The sequence below is a fragment of the Sorex fumeus genome, unplaced genomic scaffold (assembly GCF_029834395.1).
Source record: "Sorex fumeus unplaced genomic scaffold, SorFum_2.1 ptg000009l, whole genome shotgun sequence".
NCBI lineage: Eukaryota > Metazoa > Chordata > Mammalia > Eulipotyphla > Soricidae > Sorex > Sorex fumeus.
Genome location: NW_026606066.1, coordinates 15,007,858 through 15,029,896, shown reverse-complemented (window position 1 = coordinate 15,029,896; position 22,039 = coordinate 15,007,858). Strand labels below are relative to the sequence as shown.

The following is a 22,039-nucleotide window of genomic DNA, read 5'->3' as shown; positions in this document are numbered from 1 at the left end:
GCAAACATTGCAATTCTCAGGTCAAGAATGTTCAATCTATTGCTACCTCCTACCTTTTACTTATCCTACTCATTGGTTGCAGCTTTCTTCCATTCAGGTAGAAGATGAGAGTAAGAGTAAGAAATGGTTTTGGAGAAAGATAGTTCTTTCCTTCTTTCCTGGCTGACATGTTTTTACTTCCTGGGTCGGCTCCAATTGCCAGATAGAATGAAGTCTCTCCAGGATGCTGGGAAGAGAAACTTCTAGGACAAAACTTCCTCTCCTGTCTCTTAAGGCAACCCTTCAACCTAAGACTATTCCCTGATTAGTCCACAGAATCATCTTTATTATCTATTTCTTTTCTTTGGAAACTTCTAGCCTATAAATTTGGAGAAAATCCTCATTTATGGGGGGAGGGTGAGGATGGCATTTTGGCGGCTAGCCCCTGAGGTTCTCAGGGCTCAGTTTTGACTCTACACTCAGAGATCACCTCTGGTAGTGCTCAAGAGACCATAGAAATATTCCCACCAAAATACTGTTAATACTGCCATTTTCCAAAATCAGGCTAATGTGAAGATTTTAAATGTCTATTCCAAATTTCTGAAATATGTTCTGAAATTTTAATAGCAGGCTATTAAAAATAGTAAGCAACTAATGTTGATAAATAGTAGGCCATTGTTTCATCTGAATTCTGAACAAGTCGGGGCTAAGTAAGCACAAAATTTTGGCTTTTGTGACAGAGTGGGCACTGTTATTTGATCAAAGGTGTGTGCCCAAGTGTCAGTGGGATCATAATCAAGTTTCTTTGAAAAGGAATAGAATGTGTTAGATCAAGAGTGGAAATGGGGACACCGTCAAGATAGTACAGCAGGTAAAGTGCTTGCATTGCATGCAGCTATCATGGGTTAGATACCTGCCACACCATATGGTTCCCTGAGCACCACCAGAAGTGATCCCTGACTGAATAGCTGGGAGTAAATCACAAGCACTGCCTATGGCCCCAAAACAAAACAAAACAAAAGTAGAAAGGAAAGAAACATGGGAATCGATCCATTTTCTTCAAATAAATCTCTTCCAAGGGCTGGAGAGATTAGACAGGGTTTAAGGCACTTGCCTTGAAAACTGTGATCACAATTTCAATCCCTAACACTACATATGAGCCTCGAGCAGAACCAGGAATGATCCCTCAGCACAGAGCCAAGAGTAATCCCATAGTACTGCTGGTGTGGTCCTAAAGGAGAATAAAAAGAAAGTCATTTGCTTCATTCTTGTCTTATTTTAATAAGTTGCCATAGGCACTGGAAACAATCAGCAGCCACCAGCCTAATCAGTCAAAAGCTATTAACATAAAAGTAAGATACTTCAGTGACACAAACGTTACAATTTACTGAAGACTTAGATGATGATTAACAGTTTAGTAATAAAGTGTTTTTAGTTGTAATATGTGCATTTTTAGAAATAACACTATTATATACTTAATAGACTACAATATAGTGTAACCATATTTATATGCACTGGGAATTGTAAATTTCATGTGATTCATTTTATTATGATATTATCTTTATTGCATTTTTTTTTCATTTCATTTTCATTTCATCATCCTGTTATTCGTCGATTGCCCTTAGCAGGCCCCAGTAATGTCTCTTTCATCCTAACCCCAAGATTATATTCAAGGCTCTTTAGGAGAATGAGACCCATCATTGTTACTGGTATTTGGCATATTTGGTACGCCACAAGGAGTTTGCCAGACTCTGCCCTGTGGGCAGGCTACATTCGATAGCCTGCAAGTTTGTCCAAAGTAGGAATGAGATAAAAAGATGTCATAAAAAGATATTCTGATAAGATAAAATCCAGGAGCTGGATTTTATAGTCTGAGTCTTGGCCATTGATGGGATTACACAGCACCAGGGGGCCAGGTGGTGGGTGTGACCCCCGCCTACTGGAATTTGGAGGATCTGGGTGGAGGATGCTCGACTCCAATCTGAGTAGGCTGGGAGATCTCGGCCCCAGAAACCGCGTGGATTTGTCCCTCTGCCAGTACCTTCATGTGTGCGGAGAGTGGTCTCAGCATGGTGGTGGCTGGTCCTGGAGGTCTTCAGCTGCCGGAGCCCTGATCGGGGTGGGGAGGAAAGCTCAACCCACTCCCCTCCAACGGGCCTCGGAGAGGAACAGCCAGGCGCGAGGGCAGAATGGTCTACAATATTTCCAAATTGCATATGTACTTCGTTATAAATATGTCACAAATCTCTTCCCTAAAAAACATTCAAAATCTGATTACCTCAAAAATCTTCCACAGATGTTACTCCTAGTTTCTGTTTACAACTTTCATAAAAGGACTCAAAAAATTTTTCTATAGCTATGTTCACTTCAATTGCTATTGACCCTTGAAATGGAACAGTTTCATAGACATTGAATACCAAGATGTAGCGCTGTAGCACTGTCCTCCCATCGTTCATCAATTTGCTCGAGTGGGCCCAGTAACGTCTCCATTGTGAGACATTGTTACTGTATTTGGCATATCGAATACGTCACAGGTAGCTTGCCAGGTTTTGCCGTGTGCGCGAGATACTCTCTAGCTTGCCGGGATCTCCGAGAGGGGCGGAGGAATTGAACTCGGGTTTGCCAGGTTGGTCGTACCAAAATAGCCCCTGAAAATATATACTATCTCATATTTTCTCAGCACTCCTTATGCTTAAAGCAAGATTGTGCAGTTAATAATGCCTCCTCATTGCAATTATCCCTTCCTTACTCGTACTACCCTATCTGGTCACCACTTCACAGTTTACTACTCACATTTTCTATAGCAGTTCTTCTACCTCTTTTGGAGGCCTGTAAATTGAAATCCCAAAGTCTACCAATGTCTGGTACCCAGATAATCTCATTCAGCTACCAAATCCATTAATGGCTCTCAGATTCCTATCAACCCTTGAACTGATGATTTCTAGGAATCCCTTATGATCCCCAAAGTACTGTATTCTAAATCCAACTGTTTTCTAGAGGTTTCTACTTAGATATCAAACAAGCAAGCTCAAAGTAACCCCCAAACTTGCAGATTTATACAGCCCCCAAAATACCTTCTCATGTAGTCCTACTTATTTGACATCTCAATCTTTCCAGTTCCTCAACTTACAAATTTAGACCTCTTTTATTCTTTCACACCCCATCAAATATGCCACCCAAGCCTATAAATGACCGTCAAAGAATCCTGTGCAGGTCTTTACACTACCTCTAACCATTACTGTTCTCTAACCATTCTTACCACTCTTACCTATTCAGGCACCACTATTTTCCTGGCCTAACATGAATCTGTTCTTTCACATCATATTCATAGAGTTAATTTTAGTAGGTCATGTCAACATATGCTCCCAAGTCTTTTTTCTTTATATTGGTCTCTATGGTGTTGCTCACTCCTTCCCCTTTAACATTGCCAAATCTTTCATCTCATTTTGCCCATAGTGTACTAATCACACTGACTTCTGTGCTTACACCCATACCTCCAGTTTACTCAGAGGCTTTGGAACTTGCCACTATTTCTTTTAGGAGCACTCATACGTGTAACATAACTCACTAATTATTTCCATTTTGTCTTTGCTTGCATCCCATACTATAGAAGTATTCCCTTACCAGTGTTACTGTAACTTTATTCTGCTTTGCCTTTTACTATTGTACATAGCTTTGTTTCATCACTTGATCACTTGACTTCCCGTTAATTGTCGATTGCTCGAGCGGGCGCCAGTAACATCTCCATTTGTCCCGGTCATGTGCTAGTGTAGCCCAATGGCATCTGTTCATTCTAGGAACATGAAGAGCCTCAAACCGATCGTTCATGATTGTGATGAAGAAATCTGAACATCTGGTAGGTGGGCGGCCACGTGGTCTTTTGACATCCTGTGGAATCCAGTCGGTAACGGCTCTAGTCCAGCGGTCAACACCAAATTGCATTATGTGACCAGCCCATCTGATTTTTGATGCCTTGGGCTGGAGCGATAGCACAGCAGGTAGGGCATTTGCCTTGCATGCAGCCAACATGGCCGACCCGAGTTCGATTCCTCCGCCCCTCTCGGAGAGCCCGGCAAGCTACCGAGAGTATTCGATATGCCAGACACAGTAACAACAAAGTCTCCAATGGAGACGTTACTGGGCCTGCTCGAGCAAATCGATGATCAACAGGAGGGGCAAATGAGACAACGTCCCTGATTCTTGATCATCAACGGAGGTCAGAACTCCGGAATCTTTCTCTCATTTGAGTGAAACGTGATGCTCCAAGCATAGCTCTTTCGATTCCACTTTGGGAGACCCAAATAGCATTCTCATCCTGTTTGCATAGGGCCCAGGTCTCTGAGGCGTATGTTAATGCAGGAAGAACAGTGGAATCAAAGAGATGTGCCCGAAGCCGGAGGTTCTTCATCCGCTGAGCTATTTCTTGGATGCTCTTGAAGGTATTCCAAGCTGCTCTCTTCCTCCTGAGCAGCTCAGGTGCCAGGACATTCATCATGTTGACTTCTCGACCTAGGTACACATATCTGTTGCATTCGGAGATGGTCGTTTGAGAGAGAATGGAGCGTCAGGAATGAGGCTGTTTCTCATAAACCTTGTCTTCATAAGACTCAGCTGTAGTCCGACCTTTCTACACTCACGGTCAACATCGGCCAGCATTTGTGCCTCTTGGCTAATGTTTGGTGTTATTAAAACAATGTCATCAGCAAAGCGGAGGTGGTGTAGTTGCCGACCATCTATCTTCACTCCCATTCCTTCCCATTCCAGTCATCGCATGATGTTCTCAAGGGTGGCACTGAAGAGTTTCAGTGAAATGGTATCACCCTGCCGAACCCCTCTCTTGACATCAATGATTACTTCTTTGTAGAATGGTGATATCCTTGTAGTGAATCGGTAATGCAGCTCACGGAGGATCCTGATGTATTGAGTTTGAATGCCCTGATTGGCTAGGGCTTCAATGACCACTTCCGTCTCAACAGAATCAAAGGCCTTCTTTAAATCAATGAATGTTAGACAGAGTGGCATCTTGAACTCCCGAGAAACCTTGATGAGCTTGGTTATCGTGTGTATATGGTTGATGGTGCTGAATCCTTTTCGGAACCTGACTTGCTCGCATGGTTGTCCTTCATCTAGTGTTCTGCCAATCCTATTCAAGATGACTCGAGTGAACAACTTATAGATGACAGACAATAGGCAGATTGGGCGATAGTTGCCAATGTTGTGGATGTCTCCCTTCTTGTACAGTAGTACAGTCCTGCTGGTTTTCCATTGGGATGGAACCTTGCATTCAGAGAGGTAGCATGTGAAAAGCCGAGCCAGTGTATTGATGAGTACAGACGGCAGGTTCTTCAGGTGTTCAGGTCTGACCTTGTCTGGGCCGGGTGCTGTTCGTTTCTTTACTGATGAAATGGCGTGTCCAATTTCTGAAGGGAGAACATTAGGAATGACATATCCATCCTGTGGAATTTGATATGTCAGCAGGTGTACATGGCTATCGAAGAGATTTGAGTAGAAGTCATGGATAATCTTCCCCATTGCCTTTCTAGAAGATGTGATAGATCCATCAGGCTAGGCTGCCTGGAAGGAAGGAAGGAAGGAAGGAAGGAAGGAAGGAAGGAAGGAAGGAAGGAAGACAAAAATGATCGTCTGTACTTTCAATGCATGTATGCTAGCATCAGATGCATCCATCAATGACCTGATGGTACAAGCGCAGAAGATCAAGTACGACATCATTGTTCTGACGGAGACAAGAAGGCACCAAACTCATCACGCTGTTTTCAACATTGTATTGAGTTTGAATGCCCTGATTGGCTAGGGCTTCAATGTCAATCAATACAACAATTGGAGAAGAATTGTTCCTTGGAACATGCGATAAAAGAGTTGCCGGAGGTATCGGTGTCCTTGTCAACACAAACTTGGCCATGAGCATTGATTCATTCTTCATTCGAATGCCTAACAATCCGAATCGGAAGTTTACATTTGAATAGATGTGGCTCACTGCCGGCAGTTTCTATCTTCGTTGTCTACACACCAACATCCAATTATGATTAAGGAGAAATTGAGAAGTTCTACATGGAGCTGGAGAAGTTCTATAAAGAAGACCACACCTTCTACAAGATCATTGTGGGTGATTTTAATGCCAAGGTAGGACCGAGAAGATCAGCCGAAGAACATCACATCGGGACTCATGGCCTAGAATGGAACGAACAGTGTGAGAGACTCTCTGAATTCATCATGTCAACCAAGACCATCCATGGTAACTCAAGGTTTCAGAAGGCCAAATCTAAACGTTGGACATCAGAGTCTCCTGGTGGACAATTCCACAACGAAATAGACTGCATCATATTCAATCGACGGTTTTGCTTGACCAATGTCACTGTTGTCCCAAAATTCCAAACGGGATAAGACCACCATCTCCTTCATACAAAATTCTACTTCACAGAGCCGGGAGAAAGGGCTGCAAAGTTTAAGAAGAGAACTCCCAGAATGCCCACCAACTGGGAGTTCTTTGGCACTGTTGCTGCAACATGGGAAGATGCCATTGTTGACAACATTGACGAGGAATACGATTGACTGGTTCAGCACCTCCATGATTGTGCGAGGAACGCCAAGAGAGAGATAGCCACAAAAAAAAAAAAAGCCTGTCTTCGAAAACTCTTGAGCTTATCCGCCTACGTGGTTTGGCGCATACCTCATGCAATCACAAGCAAACGTCCGAGCTGGCAAAGCAGTGCAGAGAAGCGATCAAGGAAGACCTCAAAGAGAGAAGAGCAGATGTGCTGGTCGATGCAGCAGAAGTCAGAAAAAGTTTTCATAACACCCTCCTGTCCTTCGCCAACTACAAGACCAAGGTTACTGCCCTCCGACGTCCTGATGGATCTATCACATCTTCCAGAAGGGCAATGGAGAAGATTATCCATAGCTTTGTTTCATATATTAAATATTTGCATGTTTATTTACTGTATCTTTGTCCACAGGACCTAATTCTGTAAATGCAGGAGCTTTGTATTTTTACTACTATCCTCATCACATCTGAAAATTCAGAGCAGTGGATAAACTAACATTATGTGCTCAGTAAATATTTGTGGATTTCAAGGAGGCATAAGTATAACCTATGAACACAAAAACTATAAGATATCTTTAAAGCCACTCAAAGAGAAAAGTTGTAACCTTTGTAAATACAGCTGAGTATGCCAGTTTATTAACAAAAGAATAATTATTCAGATTACCCAAGGTTATCTTCTCTATGGTTATAGTAAAAAAAATTAACATTCTAGATATCTTATTAAAATGGCACAACGTTTTCCATTTTGAGAATGTTTTCACTTGGAAGACAAAACATGGAAATTAAACCAATTCTGATTAATATTAGTACACTTGCATGTATAATTTTCTAATAATTGAACAATGTCATTATGAATAAGCTTTCTCTCAACAATTGTTATCAATTTAATTCAGACAAAAAATTCATTTTAGAAAGGCCTAAACAGCGTATTTCTAGATTTTTAGTTCTCTTATTGAGACATTTTAAATGTGTTTTTTTACTGTTAGGTTAATACTTCTTAGTTTGTATTTCTCATTCTCTTGTTCCTATAGTTGCATTGAAGAAAATTATTCAAACCACACAGCAATAACTTTTTAGCGTAATGTTACTTTACAGAAAATATATGCTATATATGTATATACACCATGTTTTTGTTCTATAAAATACATATTTTTAAATTTTATAACCAAAACTCTTTTTCTAAATTATATGTATATTTTTTCACTCTCTGATTTACATGAAGTTATACAAGATCCATGGAAATATTAAACAAAAAACAAATTATAAATATAAGTGTAAAACTTTTTTTACCTTTAGAGGACATGTATTGGTTAATAGAACTATGTAGGAAACAATGGTAATGGGCCATAAGTTTCAAATAAATTACACTTATTCAGTACCTTATGGAGTCAATGCACTGTAGCACTGCACTGTCCTCCTGCAGTTGATCGATTTCCTTGAGCTGGCCCAGTAAACATCTCCATTGTGAGACTTGTTGTTACTGTGTTTGGCATATCGAATACATCACGGGTAGCTTGCCAGGCTTTGCCGTGCAGGTGAGATACTCTTGGTAGCTTGCCAGGCTCTCTGAGAGGGCCCGAGGAATTGAACCCGGATCGGCCGATTCGGCTGCATGCAAGGCAAATGCCCTACCCGCTGTTCTATCACTCCAGCCAAGGCATGCACCTAAATATTTATCAATCACAATAATTCTTTAAATTTTACCACTAGTTAGTAGATTTACAAGCATTAGTATAAAAACACGTGCTTTTCCCCCATATTAATAAAAAACAAAATTACTCGGACTTATTATAAACCTATTACATTGTATATCCAATTCCACATCTTTTATTTGATTTGTCAAAAAGAATTATGTTATAAAATCAGATATATATCTAAAAAGTTTAAAGAATTTAAACGTCTAAATAACTAATTTGTGAACTCACAGTGTTACAAATTATGTAATAATAGTTATTTAAGTGGTAATTCAATATGTATTTTTGTTCATTAGGAAAATACATACTGGTTATTTCTACCATCTCCTCAGATTCAGTGTTGTACAAGTTTGTATTGTGATGCCTGGCCTGAAGCTCTTCTATTTTTAGTGCTTTAGAACAGTCTTAAATTGCTTATTTTCTGTTTACAAAACTCATCCTGTTGGTTACCATGGAAACTATGACAAGTGTTCTAGCTAACTATTTTATTAAATGATTGACGATATAACCAAACACTGATGGTACGTGATATCATTATAAAAACGTGCATTCCGACATAGTTAAACAGTGGACACATTTATGGAAAAGATGAAATTAACTATAAATAAGATGTATTTCAGATGATGCAAACCTCCTCTGATAATCTGAATCATAACAGACAAAGAAGCATCCCCAATGTACTGCTTATAGTTTTAAAAGGCTATCTGCAAAGTAGTTAGACTGTAATTCTACTTCACACATAAAATTTCGATAGTTAGATAATAATAGTCAGTATTAATAATTAGATTACCAGATCCACCCTAAAAGCTATGCAACTTGTGCTGGCTCAGTGGTAGCACCATCTTTGTCAGCAGGAAATGGTACAAAAGTGAAAAGGAAACTTTTCTCCTATTTATTTGTTTTAAGTGTTAGATGAAATATAGGATACAATTTTGAATTGCTTATACCTACTGATGATATTTCTGGATATTAAGATTTCCTTCTGACTCCATCGTTCTACTTATAGACACTGTTCCCAGCCTCTTGATGGCTTCTTACTTTTTCGTATATTCTGAAGTTTCATATTAGTTTCACTTTGCTCCCTCCCTGCTCCTACCTCTATAGGACATGAAAAAAAAAACTGCTTTTGGGAGAATATACAATTCTAGACATTTCAAGAAGTCAATTAGAAGTAAGATGATTAGAAAACATTAAACTTCTTAGCTATATTTCTAAATTTGGATTTCCAGATGCACATTCTAATGAAATGTTCGTCTACATGTGCTTTTAGAAAAATAATGGAATTTTTGTCTAGGGAGATAGTACAGTGACTAAGGAGGCCTAGTATACCCCAACCAAATTAGATCTCTGGTACTGAATTTGGTCCCCCAAACACTGCTGGGATAGATGCCTGAGCATAAAGGATAAACCCTGAGCACCACCAGATGTGGTCCTAAAACAATATAAATAAAAACCAATAAAGAATATATTTTTCTCATTGAAAGGATCAAATTAAGACAAATACACAGAATGTTTTTTCTTACTTTCTAACAAATAATAAACCAAACAAAATTATTATGAACTCAGCACTGTGAATTTGGGAGGGAGAAGAGAGAAGAATTATTAAAATATATTTAAAGAGTTAATAATCTATTTTTCTCAAAAAATTAATGAATAAAAGTAACAAATTTAATTATGAAAATTATAAAAATTTCCATGACACAAAGATTTATCTGCATAGTTTTTAATTGCTATATTTCATGTTGGTTTAAATTTAACCCAATATATAAGAAAAAGTTGAGATTAACCCAATATATAATAAAAAGTTAAGATTTTTACTAGAAAGTTAAATAATATGAATATTTTTCTGAACTAGTTATTAGAGTGATGGGTATGAAAACAAATGAGATTTGATACTCTGTTCTTACATGATATATAGCTAAATTTGTTAGTAAATATTTTCTGACAAAAGTTGCACATTTTAAGTGAATATATTTGCAATATTATTCCTAATTAAATGTTTTTGAAATTCAGGTAATCATTTAGTGCAGGGAGTAGTTCAGCTTTCTGGAGCACATGCTTTTTATACAATAGCCCTGGGTACTATTCCCAGCACCATATGGTCCCCTGAACATTGTTGAGATAAATCCCCAAGCACCACTACAGAGAAAGAGGGGAAAGAAAAAAAAAGAAAAGAAGGAAGGGAGGGAGAAGGAAGGAAGGAAGGAAGGAAGGAAGGAAGGAAGGAAGGAAGGGGGGGAGGGAGGGAGGGAGGGGAAGGGGAGAGGAAGAAAGAAATTATGTAAGACTTAGAAGCACTTTGATATTACTGATTTTTAATAAGGAGACATAATTTTAATTTAATGTTCATTTTTTATCCCTTTAGGTTCCACTTTCATTTGTAACACACACATAATTCCAGTGAAAAACCAAGAGGGTGTAGCCATGATGTTCATTATTAACTTTGAATATGTGACAGATGAAGAAAATACTGCCACCCAAGAGAGGGTAAACCCAATATTACCCGTCAAAGCTGTAAACCGTAAGTAAAGGACAGCATAAATATACTACTCTTGGTATTCTGCTACTGTAATAATTTCAATGGCTTATATTGTAGTCCTTAATAATTTTTAAAGTTTGACTGAATTTTTTTTTATAGAGAAAGCTGACAGTCCCTTTTGATTCCTTATGGAATTGAACACTTGCTTTCAGTCATTTAACTTGGACAACCTTAGTTATTTTGATTAATCTCTTATATGTAGACATTTAGTGTTTCCAAAATAGACTGAATTGCACAGAAGTAATTTATTATGTTTTTATTTGTATTATTTGACAAAATACATTCAGTAGACATCTGTGAGTGGGATTTCCAGGATTAAAGAATCAGTGCACACATAATTTTTCCAAATACCAACAAACACACTTATAGAAAGTTATGACCTTTTTATACTAGCATTTACATTGTATTAGAAAAAAAATCTCCCAAAGCATTATAATCAGACTGAGTCAGTCTTTATGATTTTGGTTATTTATTATAGGTGAGAATTAGTTTGTTTGTGATGTATATGTATTAAGCACTATGAATACTTTGGCAACTGTCCATCAGTTTTTTACATTTCTTATTGTTTCAGCTACAGAATTGTAGAATACATTTCAAATTATTTTTTAAGACATTTTTTGTCTTACGGGTTTTTCATGACTTTTTTCATATGGAGACTTGTAGAATATGGCTGAGTTTATCAAACCTCAAATATTCTAAATTACTGAGTAAAATTAGAAGAGCTTTAATCACTACAAGTTTGTAAATAAATTCACTTCTCTATTTCTAGAATTTATATAATTTTATTATTTAGTTTTTCTGATGCATTTTAAAATCAACTTGGTGAGATATGAATTTTATATTTTTTATAAAATATTTCTAGTTTGATCACATATTAAGAAGTTATCTTCACTAGTAACATGATATGCACCCTCATTACACACTAAATTTTGTGTGCTTGAGTGTATTTCTGTGCTTTCTCCTCTGTCTATTTTTCTTTTAATTGGACAGTCTCTGATGTGACATGTCTGTCATACTGATTTTAATAGAATTGGTCTAGTTAGTGCTTCACATAAATTTTAGAAACATTTCTCCTGAATTCTGAAAAAGCATACCTTCAGATCATAGACATTTTATAATTTAAGGAAAACTAATATCTTTGAAATATTCAATTATTCTAAATAATAATATTATGTTTTATATTTTGTGTGTATCTTTGCATATTTCCATAGTGGTTTCAATTTTTCTTATTACTTAGTAATTGTTATTTTACATTTTCATTGTTACTATTGTCACTACTATTATAATTAGGATTTTTTCTCACATATCAAATAAAAGATAATTTTTGAGGTCACTGATTTTTATTGAGTATGTTAATTTTGTATGTTGCTATCATTGTGCTATTTTATATCCTACTTGTTTACAGTGACATACATTAATTCTTATGAGACCTTAAAGTATTCAGTCATTCCAGATACAGAGTGATTTACATTTCCCATTACGTGTTTTACATCTAATAATTATCTCTTGTCACACTGCGCTGACTGATACCTCCAACTTATCATTAAAAAGAAATTTATGGTACTATGTTTTGTTCTTGCCTTTTGTGTGAATACCCCAATTGTTCCTCATGAATTCAAATGAAGGCATGTGTACAGAGTTATATGTGTTTGGTAATTTTCTTGTCTGTCTATTTTTTTGTCAGTCTTACTTATAATATTGTTAATAATAGAGTTCCATGAATCAATATTCCCTATGCACAACTTCCTTGAAAGTGACATCTTTGATCCACTATTGTGTCAGTGTGTCTTTCAGAACCCCCACCCTGCTATTTCCCTGCCATAGAAACTGTTAAGCCCTTACTATGCATTTTTAATCCCACATATGACAGAAATCATTTGGTATCTGTCCCTCTTCATTTAGCTGTCTTTGATTAGCATGATACCCTCTATTCTATCTGTATAGAGTTAGAATCATTGCATTGTTTTGTCTTTTATTATATCTAATCTTAGTCTAATCTTTTCTGATTTGAATCACTTTTATTTCTGTTTATCTAATTGCTATGTCTAGAGCTTCCAGACATAGTTGAATAATAATATTGTTGAGTATGGCAATCTTTGTGTTATGCCTGATCTTAAAGAGAAGAATTAGTTTTCAACTTCTAGGTAGGATATCTGGTTTGTTGTTGTTTATAGCCTTTAATATATTGAGGTGAGTTTCTCTATCCCAATTTGGAAAGAATTTTTATCATAAGCGGTCACTGACTCTTGCCAAGTGATCTATATTTATAGTTTTTACTTTCTATCTTTCCTTTCATTGTTGTAGTGAATTTCGTTAATTGATTTACATTGTCACTGTCACTGTCCTCCTGTTGTTCATCGATTTGCTTCAGCGGGCCCACCATAGTGACACTTGTTACTGTGTTTGGCAAATGGAATATGCCACGGTAACTTGCCAGGCTTTGCTGTGCGGGTGAGTTACTCTCAGTAGTTTGCAGGGCTCTCTAAGAGGGGCGGAGGAATTGAACCGGGGTTGGCCTGGTTGGCCTCCTGCAAGGCAAAAACCCTACCTACTGTGCTATCATTCCAGCCCATTGATTTACGTTAATTGAATAATATTTGTATTCCTTTAATAAACCCATTATGCAAAATTTTTAATGTATTATTGAATTCGGATTGCTAAGACTTTTTTGAGGATCTTTGAGTCTTTGCTCATTAGGTATATTGGTCTGTAATATTCCTATGATGTTCCCAACTGTTTTGGATTTCAGAGTTGACCAGAAACTGGAACACTTCCTTTCAGTGCTTTGAAAGAGCTTGAGATACATAGGTAACAAATCTTTTCTTTTAAGACTTGAGAAAACTCACTCATAAAGACATCTGGAACTGTTTAGGTACACTTATGAGAAAAGTTTCAGTTACTTTTTTTTTCTTTTTTTCTTGATTTTATTGACTGGTTCAGATTTTCTTTCTTCTTTATTCAGCCTTAGAAAGTTGTATGTTCTAAAAATTATTTTATTTATTTCAGATTCTCCAATTTACTGTCATGAAATGGTCCATAGTTCTTATGATTCCTTTGTATTTTTGTTCTATATCTATTCTGTTGTAACTTCTCCCCCTTTCATTTCTGATCCAGTTTAATAAGATTTCTTCTATGAGTCTAGGAAAGAGCTTTTCAATCTTTTTTATTCTTTTATAGAACCAGATCTAGGTTTCATTGATCTTTTGCATTCCCTTCTTGGTTTCTAATTCACATGCTCACTCTAATTTTTATTATTGCTTTCCATCTAATGACTTTCGGTTTCATTTTTCTGCCTAGATCCCCAATATATGAAGTTAGATTGTTTATTTTAGCTTTCTCTTATTTCTTGATGTAAACCCATATAGCTATGAACTTCCCTTACAGCACTGCTTTTGCTGTGTCTTATAGCTCTGTCTTTGTTCTCATTAATTTCCAGAAATGGTTTAATTTCATTTTTTAAAAAAAAGGTTCTCATTGACCAAATAATCATTAAATATCATGTTGCTTAGTCTCCAAATAATTGAGCTTCCACTATATTTCTTTCAACACTTGACTTCTACTTTCATTACATTGTATATATAAAAATATATTTTATTCAGTTTCAATGTGTACCAGCATATGACTAACCTGGAGAACTTCTTGTGCACTGGAAAAGGAAGTGTGTTCATCTTTTTGTGGGGGTAAGAGTCTATAAATGTATGTTTAACCCAGTTCTTCCAAATTCTTACTGAAAGCCATGTTTCCTTACTGATTTTCTGTTTAGTTGATGCCTCCATTTGGTAAGACCTGATGTTATAATCTCTTGCTGTTCTGTTGCTAACTAGCATCTCCTTTCCAACCTGCCAATAGTTACTTTATGTATTTTGATATCCCTTCATTTAGTGCATATGTGTTATTGGGTATAAATTTTTCATAATGTATCGCTCTCTTAATTGTTGCATAATATATACCTGTCTCAAATTACCATTTTATTTTGACCTCTATTTTGTTTGATACAAGAATGATGATCCCAGATCATTATTCAAACAAGTATTTTTCTGTATGATATTCTCTAATGTTTCTGGTTACCTTTGTGAGTCCATTAAGATCACAGACCTGTTATCAGTATATCTAACTCTGTCTGGAGCCGTCTTATTTTACATTTAAACCCTATTTGATTTGTTTTCCATCACTCTTAAGGAGACTTTCATACTTCCTTTTCACTTAGTTTCTGAATGAATATTGCTATATTTTCTTTGAATTAATTTAGCTGCTCTTGGTCACTTATTTCCATGTCTACATGAAAATTATATTTAATTATTTTATAATATGTAGGTGGACTGGAGCGATAGCACAGTGGGTAGGGCGTTTGCCTTACATGCAGCCAACATGGCCAACCCGAGTTCGATTCCTCTGCCCCTCTTGGAGAGCCCGGCAAGTTACCAAGAGTATCTCGCCCGCATGGCAAAGCCTGGCAAGCTACCGTGATGTATTTGATATGCCAAACACAGTAACAACAAAGTCTCACACTGGAGACGTTACTTGGCCTGCTTGAGAAAATCGATGAACAACAGGAGGATAGTGACAGTGTGACAGATAATATGTAGATATCTTTAATTTTCTCTTTGTGTGTTTTTAATGAGGGTATTGAAAAAATTAAATGTTATTTAATTTTTTTAGAGACTAAAAAACTTTAATCATAGCAAAATTATATTGTTACACTGTGCATAAATTAATATATATGCATCTATGGCTTTAGATATCTATAAAACATGGACCCAAATGTCCTCTGTTGTAAACCTAGTATAATACTACAGCAAATATATACCAGTTGAAAAATTTTCACAGTTTAAATCTCTTCCTTTGCTATGTCTAGATGAAAATACAATTTTCTGTTAAATCAATACTTGGCAAATATATCAATATAATGGATGATTGTTTTGTTCTAAACAGTACTAGATTTGAGAAAAACACTCAAAATCTCAAATGTGTCAGTCTCCCAATTTTATAAATAAAATTAAATAACATTTACTGTCTCTTTAAGTTGATGTCCATTTTTATTTCCTCATGTTTGCTGACATACTCATTACCAGCTGATTCCTGAGATTGTGCTGGGTGTACCTTAGATAACATCAGCCTGTATTTTGGCCAAGAAATGTCAATAAAATAATTAATTTGGGGCATAAGTAGATAGTATATAAGGTAAGTCTCTTGTGTTCAATGAATGAGGTTGGTCCTCTGACACCCTGTATTGTGTCCTGAATACCACCAGCAGTGATGCCTTGGCACAGAGCCAGAAGTAATTCCTGAGCACTGTCAGTTATGAGAAATATTAATCATGGTCACGGTCACGGTCCTCCCGTTATTCGATTTGCTTGAGTGGGCCCAGTAACATCTCTATCGCGAGACTTCTTGTAACTGTGTTTGGCATATTGAATACGTCATGGGTAGCTTGCCAGGCTTTGCCATGCGGGAGAGATACTCTCGGTAGCTTGTTGGGCTCTCCAAGAGGGGCAGAGGAATCGAACTCGGGTCAGCCATGTTGACTGCTTGCAAGGCAAATGTCCTATCTGCTGTGCTATTGCTGCAGCCCATGAGAAATATTAATAAGCAAAAAAATTAAAATAAGTTCATTTGTTTTGAATCATGTATATTTTTCTCTATTTTTCATTTACAAATTCATTTTTATCATTAAATAGATCCTTCCATAATCCATAAAATTGTATAAAAAATAGAGCAAACTGAACAGTAGAGTTGTATATGTTTACATAAATTTAAGGAATATTTAGAAGTAATAAAATGTTGATTTCAAATATAAGAGCAGATAGAAAATTGAAGTTTTGATTTCCTGAATGAAAAACATTTAAACAGAAGCCCATGATATAATGCATATTCTATGCAACTGTGATTAAAATAGTAGCTCATGTGCAAGTCATAACAAATTTAGTAAATTTGATGCCTTATTTTATGAACATGAGTGATTTCCTTACATAACAGCTGCCACTCAGACATGTAATCATTGGAGAGCCTACAACTATGCAGATAAAATTATTTACAGAGTGTGACTAAGGCTCAGTATTTACAACAAGTATATTCATTTTTTTTCATTTCCATCAATCATTACATTCTCTAAATTCCCTTTACTTAGTTTCAGATTTGAAGGTTTGACTGGCAAATTAAGCAGAAATCATGGACAGACACACACTTTCTGATTTTCTAAAAAAGGATTTCTCCAGGCGGTTGGGAGGTGTAAGCAAAAATTGTTGGTTTAAAAATGGTCATACAAATAAAAAAGTGAATGCATCCTGTTTTTAACTTGTTTTTAAAACAGTCTGTGACCCACTACAAAGTTGATTTTAAGTTCCATATCTATGAGTATATTTTAAGTAATAAAATCTTGACTACTTTAATAAATTTGAAATAGTTCTGCTTACACTTAAGTCTAATTAATTTACTGTTATTCACAATATCAAAAATTTAGTAAGTACAAAAAAAGAGTCTAAGTTAAGTTTTCATTATTCCCAGAAAAAATATACTGTGTAATAATTCTGCATAAAAAAATCAAAATTAGTAGCCAGAGTCATAGTACAGTGGGCAAGGAACTTGCTTGCCTAGCATACATCTAATGTGGGTTTAATCCCAAATCCTCACCAGGAGTGATCCCTGACCTCAGAGCCAGAAGTGAGCCCCAAGAACAGCCAGGTGTGGCCCCCTCACCAAAAAAAAAAAGAGAACTAAATTATGCATGACATACTACACTTTTTCAACCGTTTGATCCATTCCAACCAAAAAGTCTTACAGAATTTTACCAAGCAGAACTCTCTTAATTTTTATACCAAATCTAGTTCTTTTCCCCCTCCAATAACCTTACTTTTCAGACCGTAGGGAAAGTGTAGGCAGGAGCTTCATTATTCACACACCATTAGCAAAAAACATCTTATCTCCTGGTGACAGATGTTAACAGAGGCTCAAGTCTCCTCTTGAAGTCCAGAACCTAGTTTGTACCTTCAAAATAATCTCTACTAGAAATTGGAATAATTCAAGTAGAAACTGAAATAATTCAAGTGGTAAGAGCACATGCCTGGAACGGATGAGACCCTGAGTTTGATCCCGGGCACTGCTGGGTGTAATCTTGTTGGCTAAGTACCACATCATTCCACTTCATTAGGAGTAGCAATGCCACCCCTAAATAATCAAAGTCTATTCTCACCAAAGTTCACCTTTCTTACCAATATATTCTGCAGTTTCCTTCATGCTGCAAAAAAATAGCCTATACTTCCACTAAAGCACTATATTTATATTACACAATAATCTCTCAATGTTTTAATTAGCTTTTTTATAACAATCACTGTTACTGTCACTTTCCTCCCATTGTTCATTGATTTGTTCGAGCGGGCCCAGTAATGTCTCCTTTGTGACAATTGTTACTGAGTTTGGCAAATCAAATACATCACAGGTAGCTTGCCAGACTTTGCCGTGTGAAAGCAATACTCTCGATAGCTTGCTGGACTCTCCGAGAAGGGCGGAGGAATTGAACTCGGGTTTAAAATATGAAATATTACAATAAATTAAGACTACTCACTAATGGAAGAATGTGTCTGACTGCATGTTCTGAGTAAGTTGAGACAATACTGGTGACCCCATGAGAAAGGGTCTTTACTGTTCAATTTGCTACAGTTCTCTCTCCTTACTATTCGTTTATTCTTTGATTTCTTCATTTCTGTAACTAATCTCTTCCTATAGACAATTTTAGAGACAAAGTGATTTTTACTTTCTCCTCTAGATTGGACATACTTTATTGTTAAATTTGACCCCCTTCTCTATTTTAGGACATGTTCATGTTCTTTTTTCTCTGCTCTCAAATGTTATTTGCTCATATATTCCTCCAAAGTTGTGCTTAGTATTCTTATCTTCTTAGTCAATGTCTCTCTCTCATAAAAATATGTATTTTTATGTCATTATTGGGCAAACTCATTCATGTCCTACAGGATAAAAGCCCCTCATAATCCATATCTCCAATTCATATTTTTAAAGTAATTTTTTGTTTCTCAGAACTCAATAATTTCAGTTGCTTGCAGAATTTCTCTTTTGGAAGACTTTAGTATTTCAAGCTAAGACATGTCTTTCCATCTCAGCTATCATTTTCTTCTTGTGGAGTTCAACCAGTGCTTTGTATATCCTTGATATCAACCCCTTATCAGATAGGTATTGGGTGAATATCCTTTCCCATTCTGTAAACTGTCTTTGTATTTTTGGTCACTGTATCTTTTGAGGTGCAGAAGGTTCTTAGTTTAAGATAGTCCCATTTGTCTATCTCTGTTATCACTTGCGTGGCCAGTGGCGTGTCATCTTTGAAGATACCGTTAGCTTCAATGTCGTGGAGGGTTTTGCTAACCTTGTCTTCAATGTACCTTATGGATTCCGGCTTGATGTTGAGGTCTTTAATTCATTTTGATCTTACTGTTGTACATAATGTTAGGTAGAGATCTGAGCCCAGTTTTTTACATGTAGCTATCCAGTTTTGCCAGCACAATTTGCTAAAGAAATTAAACCCAAACCACATCCACTTCACATTTCTTGCTCCCTTATCAAAGATTAGCTAATCATATATTGGGGCGGGGAGGGGTGTCAGTATATTCAACCCTATCCCATTGGTCTGCGGCTCTGCCTTTGTTCCAGTACCATGCTGTTTTAATTATTACTGCTCTGTAGTAGAGCTTGAGGTTTAGGAGGTTGATTCCTCGCATTTTCTTTTCCCCAAGAATTGCTTTAGCTACTCATGGGTGCTTATTGTTCCATATGAATTTCAGGAGTGTTTGCTCTATTTCTTTGAGGAATGCCATGGACATTGTTATAGGGATCGCATTGAATTTGTACAATGCTTTGGGTAGTATTACATTTTGACATTGTTAATTCTCCCGATCCATGAGCAGGGGATATCTTTCCATTTCCTCATGTCCTCTTTTAGTTCCTGAAGTAGCGTTTTGTAGTTAGTTTTCTTTGTACAGGTCTTTTACTTCCTTAGTTAAGCTGATTCCTAGGTACTTGATTTTCTGAGGCACGATTGTGAACAAGATTATTTTTTTCATGTCACTTTCTTCTGTCTCATTATTTGCATATAGAAAAGCTATGGACTTTTGGGTATTGATTTTATAGCCTGCAACTTTACTATACAAGTCTGTTGTTTCCAAGAGAGTTTCTTGGTAGTGGTTTTAGGGTTCCCTAAGTATAGTATCATATCATCTGCACTCTACATCACTAATCATCATGGAGATGCAGATCAAAACAACAATGAGATACCATCTCACACCATAGAGACTGCCCACATCAAAAAGAACAAAAGAAACCGATGTTGGTGCAGATGTGGTGAGAAAGGGACCCTCCTTCACTACTTGTGGGTATGCCAACTGGTTCGGTCCTTTTGGAAAACAGTACGGACAATTCTCAAAAAAATTAGAAATTGAGCTCCCATTTTACCCAACAATACCACTCCTGGGAATATATCCTGGAGAGGCAAAAAAGTACAGTCAAAATAACGTCTGCACTTCTATGTTCATTGCTGCACTATTTACAATAGCCAAAATTGGAAAGAAACCAAGTGCCTGAAAACAGATGACTGGTTAAAGAAACTTTGTACATCTACACAATGAAATACTATGCAGCTGTTGGAAAGGATGGAGTCATTAAATTTACATACAAGTGGTTCCATATTGAAAGTATTATGCTAAGTAAAATGAGCCAGAAAGAGAGGGACAAAGAAAGACTGCACTCATCTGGTGAATAAAAAGTAACAGAATGGTAGATGAACACCCAAGAATAGTTGAGATAAGTACCAGGAGTTCTGCTTCATGACTTGGAATCTGGGAGCACATGCTGGGGGGAAAGGCAGCTCAGATAGAGAAGGGAACACAAAATAAAGGATGTTTGGAGGATTCGCTAGCGATGCCAGATGCATACTGAAAGTAGACTACCGATCAAAAATGCTGGCCACTCAATACCTCTATTGCAAACAACAATACCCTAAAGGAAAGAGAGAGCAAAAGGGAATACCCTGCCACAAAGGCAGGGCAGGGTGGGGGGATGAAATGGGGTGGTGGGAGGACTACTGGGATCATTGGTGGTGGAGAATGTGCACTGGTTGAGGGATGGATACTCGATCATTGTATAACTGAAACCCAAGTATGAACGTTTGTAAGTCTACAACTATACCTCATGATGTTTCACTAAAAAAAAAATTGCCAAAACATCCTACAGGAAAATTTTTTTAAAAAGTTTTGATTGAAGCTAATTCTAGCACAAAAAATACAGATAGTAATTTAAGCAATTACATAACATATTTAAGCCATTGAAATATATTCATGTGCTCAGGATTCTACACTCTGAATAATTCACACATAAAATATGTAGTCTCTTGAATAGCTACATTGCTCTCTCAAGTTTGTATCCCAGATTTCCAATCTCAAGCTAAGGAATAAAGAAATTACCTGTAAAAGTCATGTATAATGGGTATTCATAGTGTTTTAACTGTTTGCCATTGGATATAAGTCATTCTTTAATTCAAAGATGAACAGATGCAGTAGTAATGTAGAATTCCTTCTCAGGGAGCATTATTGTAAAAACAATCTACTCATCAGAGGGACTTAATTAAGTGTTTGGCAGCATAGGGAATATTTGCTATTATGTATTTGGAAGTCTCTTCTACTTCAGGAAGGACCATTGTTTGGGCAACTCTTGGCATTGCTTAGGGCTTACTTCTGGCTCTATGTTCAGTGATCATTTCTGATGGACTCAGGGGACTATATGGGGTAACAGGAATCAAACTTGGGTTGGCTGTGAGCAAGGCAAGTGCCCTACCCTATGTATTATAGCTCCAGTCTATGGAAGTCTTCTATTTTGAAAGATTAAATTTGATATAGAAAAAAAAGCATACATGGTTACATAAACTCTGTAACTAAAAGTTCATCGATTTGCTCGAGCGGGTCCAGTAACGTCTCCATTGGAGACTTTGTTGTTACTGTGTTTGGCATATCAAATACTCTCGGTAGCTTGCCGGGCTCTCCGAGAGGGGCAGAAGAATCGAACGCGGGTCAGCCATGTTGGCCGCTTGTAAGGCGAACGCCCTACCCGCTGTGCTATCGCTCCAGCCCTCAGTTATATCTTGAAATCAATTTAATATCATGGTTGTTCTCCTAGTATTGATACCTGCAGCAGTGCTAACTTTTCAAACTTCTGCACTTCTTCCTCTGATCTACTGGGTTTAGACCCACATTTCTTCAAAAGTTCATT

General features: G+C 36.9%; 1 protein-coding gene across 3 annotated transcripts in view; it reads left to right on the top strand.

The window, feature by feature from the left end:
* Nucleotides 1–22,039, top strand: part of KCNH7 (potassium voltage-gated channel subfamily H member 7) — a 462,509-nt gene that overhangs the window by 290,272 nt on the left and 150,198 nt on the right. For all 3 annotated transcript variants that reach the window (XM_056110382.1, XM_056110381.1, XM_056110383.1), the window contains exon 3: nt 10,601–10,756. In XM_056110382.1, the coding sequence (XP_055966357.1) occupies nt 10,601–10,756 (156 nt within the window). The remainder of the gene's footprint in view (nt 1–10,600; nt 10,757–22,039) is intronic.